We start from the raw sequence: 5,504 nt of genomic DNA, 5'->3' as shown, positions 1-5,504 counted from the left end.
ATTAAATTATTAAATTAAAAAATTAAATTAATAGATAAAAATACCAGCTAAAAACAATAATCTTACATGTCCTCCCGTTTTTCTCTATTTTTAAATTGATAATACGTAAAAGCACAAATTAATGCCAAAACAAAGAATAGATAGATAAATCTTTCTCAAAGATAAAAAGAAAAAAGATAAGAGGAATATCTTTGAGTTAAATATATAGAACCCAAAAACACGAAGTAGCTGAGTACTGAGTGAATGAGTGATGAGCTGTGTGTTTGGGTCAAACCACCATCTCCAATTCATCGCAACATAACTCACTCTCAAGTCTCAATCCCACTCTGTTCTTCTTTCTCTTAACCATATCATCATTCAACTTTCTTCCCTTCAATTCAATTCTCACACAGGTTCTCTTCTCATCTTCTTCACTTTCGTTGTTTCATTCATTTTGGATTGCACTTCCATAACGATATCAATCATGTTTATTCCGTTGACTTTAATTGCCTAATTCGCTCTCTAATAATCGGTCTGATTTGGATTTGGAGATAAATATATGAATGGGATCAAGTTAGTAGTTTTTTCCCTTCTATTTATCAGTTTATGTTATCCGGGGTTCAGAATTATTCACTTGTTTTTAGTTTGTTCAATTTTATAGTCCTATTCCTATAGAATGATGTTACATTATCGGTTGTTTAAAAGACTTGTTTTTTCTTGTGGTTTTACTTAATTTGTGAACCCCAATTGAGAACTATTAATTGATCAATGAATTGGTGGTATTGGTTATATGCCATTATAGTTTTCTTTGTTGGTAGATTTTATATTGTAGCATTGCACTGATAATTTTTGTACATGTCTTGCACGAACTTGAGCAGCTAATTGTCACCAGATTCGCTCGAAATGCGGCAGAGGCGCGAAACAGCTTCGGCTGCATCTAAAGGGTCAAGCAGTGGTGAAGCAAGTGAAAAGCCTAGTGATGGTGTTGAAATCCGCGCAAATGTTCGGCTCGGGAATCCAAGGAGGTCTTCATATGTGTGGCTGGCTTTGTTATTGATAATCACTTATAGCTGTTCATCCATTTATAATTACCAGTTTCAGAACATGCCTATGCCTCTTACCTCAGAACAGGCTGGCAAAAGAGGTTTCTCAGAGATTGAGGCATTCAAGCATGTCAAGGCCTTGACTGAGTTCGGCCCTCATCCTGTTGGTTCCGATGCTCTACATAGCGCCCTGCAGGTTGGATCCTCGACTTTGTTGGTGTTTCCTTTTTTAGTATTGCTATTGAAGTCAATGAAAGAAACATTACTGGTACTGTATTGCGAGTAAGAAAATAATTTGCGGGATCATAATGTGAATAGCAACAGAACAATCTATTTAAATTGAGTGTGGTCTTGATAGTCCATTCTCTGTTAATTGTGCAGTTCATTTAACATGCTTCATCTTGCAGTATGTTTTGACAGCATCTCAAACCATCAAGAAAACAGCTCACTGGGAGGTGGATGTCGAAGTGGATCTTTTTCATGCAAAGTCTGGTGCAAATCGCCTGGTCAGTGGCTTATTTATGGGGAAAACACTTGTTTATTCAGATCTGAGTCATGTCGTAGTAAGAATCTTGCCAAAATATGTATCTGAAGCAAGAGAGCATTCTATTCTGGTCTCTTCTCATATTGATACTGTTTTTTCAACGTATGTTTTCTTCATCTATCTACTCCCATACTTCTGTTTTATAACAATGTTTATTTATAAAATTTCCAATATAATGCTAACAGTTTTTGGGATGTACTCATGTTTGGCGCAATTTACTGACAAATATGTTATGAACCGGGGGAGGGTAATATTGTTGGATCCCCTATATGCAAGGAGAAAGATTTGATATTACACATATTCTTATATGTGTTTGTGTTTTGATGAATTGTTAACACATTAGTCACTTTAAAACAGTGGAATATGTAGTTCTTTGATCTGTAACTGTGAAACATTAAGACATCACTTCCTGCTATTATAATGATTTGAAACTAATGTACAGGAGTAGGTCAATTGGAAGATTAATGATGAAATACTAGTACTTTTATAGGAAGATCACTTTATTAGAATATTATTCAACTGCCATTCATTGTTTGACTTGGTGCTTTGTTTCTGAAATTCTACAAAAACCTGTGAAGGGTCTGCTTTGAGTATATGACATATGAGATATTTAATGATTTTTTCCAATCTTATCATTTGCCACTAAATATATAGCATTGATTTTACAGGGAAGGGGCTGGAGATTGTAGTTCATGTGTCGGTGTCATGCTGGAACTTGCTCGTGGAATTTCTCAGTGGGCTCATGGATTGAAGAGAGGTGTTATATTCTTATTCAATACTGGCGAGGAGGAGGGTCTCGATGGTGCTCACAGCTTCATAACCCAGGTTTGGAATTCTACTTTCAACGTATTCTTAAATTGTTACCTGAATTTTTAATTTATTATAAAATAATCCTTGCTGCAAAAGTAAATAAATTTGTTGATGCAGCATCCTTGGAGTAGTACTGTTCGTATGGCAATTGATCTGGAGGCCATGGGCATTGGAGGGAAGTCTAGTATTTTTCAGGTCTGGTTATTGATACTCATGGTGCTATTTCTTTTGGTTCCACTATTTGCAAGTTGCCTCTCTTCTTTGCTAATTGAAACAAATAGAATGTACAGAGTAATGGTGTCATAGTTGTCTTTTGAATTATATTGAAATTAATATTTTCACTCCAAGCCTTTTTTATAACCTACCAATGTTCATGCCTCAAGTTTGAAAACTGAATTCCCATAAGAAAAAGTAGTTAAATCAATTTTCGAATGTAGCATGGTGATTTAGCTATTTTGACATCCATATCTGATTCTTCCTGGAATTTGTTTGTGAATTCTGATAATAAATTTATGGCTCTACATTCTTATTAGTGGCTTTGCATTTAGTAGGCTGGTCCCAATCCATGGGCTATTGAGAACTTTGCTTTGGCAGCGAAGTACCCATCTGGCCAGACTATTGCACAGGTTTGTAGATTCCTTCATTTAACCTTTTTCTTTTTTGGTACCGCTTTTTGTCAATGATTTTATTTTTAATGTCTTTAAAATATCCCTTATATTAGCTAACATTAATGCTGCAGGATCTTTTCGCTTCAGGAGCCATAAAATCTGCGACAGATTTCCAAGTATACAAAGAAGTTGCTGGCCTTTCTGGGCTTGATTTTGCATATGTAGATAACACCGCCGTATATCATACCAAGGTCTCCTTCTGTTCTTGCAGTTTTTTCAAAATAATGCGACTGCTTTTTAGTACTTTATTGCCAAACATTGAAATACATAGTGTTGTTGATGTGCTGAAATAAGTCATTGAGAATATATATTAACATTAACTTGTTTTAGTTAAAGAACATAAGAATAAGAATTAACCACTTGATAAGTGAAGGTATAGTTATTACAAAGAACTGATCAGATGAAGAATGTGTGTTCAATATAATTTTGTCACTATGGATATTTTAGGCTTGACTAATGTACTGTACCCTATAATTTATTAATGAGTAGCATTTATGAATAAAAAGCGGTGGTGGCAGAATTGGGAGATGTCCGGGGTAAAAACGGCTTCAAATGTTTGCATGTCTCATGTATCTTTTCCCTGATGCAGAATGACAAATTAGAGCTTCTGAAAAAAGGTTCTCTTCAACATCTGGGGGACAATATGCTTGCTTTCCTGCTTCATATTGGTGCATCTGCCGACTTTCCAGTCGGCAATGCAACAGAGTCAGAGGATGATATAAGCAACAACAATGCCATCTATTTTGACATTTTGGTACTATATAATGCCATGTTTTATTTTATTTTTTTTTATTTTCAAAAATTTTCAGAGTTATGGCAACTGTATTTCCATTCCCTGCTTTATTATGTATGTGGTGCATTGTTTTCTGTATGAGGATGATTATAAATTTCTTTGCCGCCTTTGATCTTTTCAGGGGACATATATGGTTGTTTACCGTCAAAAGCTTGCAAATATGCTCCACAACTCAGTGATAATGCAATCACTTCTAATATGGACTACATCGTTGGTTATGGGTGGTAAACCAGCTATGGCTTCACTGGCCTTGTCATGCTTGAGCGTTCTCCTGATGATGTTTTTTTCCCTAAGTTTTGTCTTCCTTGTTGCGTTTATTCTCCCTTTGATATGTTCATCACCTGTACCATATGTTTCAAGCCCATGGTTGGTGATTGGATTATTTGGTGCACCGGCTTTTCTTGGAGCATTTACTGGTCAACATTTCGGTTATCTTCTACTCAAAATTTATCTTTTAAATGTACACTCAAAGAGAAGGCAACTGCCAGCCATTATTCAAGCTGATATTGCCAAGTTGGAGGCCGAAAGATGGCTCTATAAAGCTGGATCCTTTGTGTGGCTTATTCTTCTCACTTTGGGAAACTACTTTAAAATTGGGTCTTCATACTTGGCTCTTGTTTGGTTAGTTTCTCCGACGTTTGCATGTAACTATCACAACCTCTTCTCTCTACTTGTTAGAACAACTTTTTTTTTCTCCCTCTCTCCTAATGCTAAATTCCGGTTGAAATATTCAGATGGATTTTTTGAGGCAACGTTAACCCCTGCCAGGTTACCGAAACCACTCAAGCTGGTAACCTTGCTCATAGGATTGGCCATACCAATTTTATTTTCTGCTGGAACTTTTATTCGGCTTGCTGCCACAGTTGTTGGGGGTATGGTTCGCCTTGATAGGTAAATGTTATGTTTTTGTCCCCCTCTTTCTATTCTGTTTTTACTAATAGATACAAGAAACAACCTTTATACGAGCCATGCCTATTGCTTATGAGTTTGTCATAAAAAGATTTAGTTTTGTAGTCAGTTTCTTATCTACTTTTCATGACTATGCAGGAATCCTGGTGGCACTCCTGAGTGGCTTGGAAATTTTTTTATTGGTGCATTCATTGCTGTTGTCTTGTGTCTGACATTGGTGTATCTCCTTTCATATGTCCATCTATCAGGTTTTGTTTACTATCTAATCCGAAGTAATATTGAAAACTTATTAGTAATAATGGGATGGCTACTTTGCTTGGCTTTTGATGTTGCTGAGTTATGAAAGAAATTCAATTATCACAGCACATGTTTACTGAAACTAACTAAAATTTTATCGTCAATGATTTTACTAAGTAAACCATTAGCTTTCAAAATTAAATTAAAGATTAAAATGTATGTATACTTAAATCACAATTTTTGGAAACGACAGCAAAAGCAAATCTTCTACTACACTAAAAATAAATGCAATAAGAATAAACTTTACTTATTTTCAGAATATTTTAATTATCGTTTGTGTTTGAGGGATTGTCAAGTATAAGTTACGAAGTATAGCAACGAATTTTCTGACATAAAGGAATATGTAATGATTAAAAATCCTAATTCATCCTCCTAGTACTTAAATAGTTAAATGGGAAAGAATTTGAATGTATATCAAAATGATAAAGTCTAGAATTAGGAGGATAGTTTAAGACTTCCAA

General features: G+C 35.1%; 1 protein-coding gene across 3 annotated transcripts in view; it reads left to right on the top strand.

The window, feature by feature from the left end:
* Positions 220-5,504, top strand: part of LOC107618204 (endoplasmic reticulum metallopeptidase 1) — a 6,908-nt gene continuing 1,623 nt past the window's right edge. The window contains exons 1-11 of one of the 3 annotated variants that reach the window (XM_016320192.2): positions 220-392; positions 858-1,218; positions 1,430-1,668; positions 2,235-2,391; positions 2,494-2,571; positions 2,928-3,002; positions 3,116-3,235; positions 3,634-3,798; positions 3,959-4,481; positions 4,572-4,728; positions 4,885-4,994. In XM_016320192.2, coding sequence (XP_016175678.1) covers positions 883-1,218; positions 1,430-1,668; positions 2,235-2,391; positions 2,494-2,571; positions 2,928-3,002; positions 3,116-3,235; positions 3,634-3,798; positions 3,959-4,481; positions 4,572-4,728; positions 4,885-4,994 — 1,960 coding nt within the window. In that variant the 5' untranslated portion in view covers positions 220-392; positions 858-882. Of the gene's footprint in view, positions 393-857; positions 1,219-1,429; positions 1,669-2,234; positions 2,392-2,493; positions 2,572-2,927; positions 3,003-3,115; positions 3,236-3,633; positions 3,799-3,958; positions 4,482-4,571; positions 4,729-4,884; positions 4,995-5,504 lie in introns of those variants that run through there. The other 2 variants (XM_016320193.2, XM_016320195.2) reach the window with 2 other exon arrangements.

Source organism: Arachis ipaensis, chromosome B09, assembly GCF_000816755.2.
Source record: "Arachis ipaensis cultivar K30076 chromosome B09, Araip1.1, whole genome shotgun sequence".
NCBI lineage: Eukaryota > Viridiplantae > Streptophyta > Magnoliopsida > Fabales > Fabaceae > Arachis > Arachis ipaensis.
The sequence above is the reverse complement of the archived record's forward strand: the minus strand, read 5'-3'. Positions and strand labels throughout refer to the sequence as shown.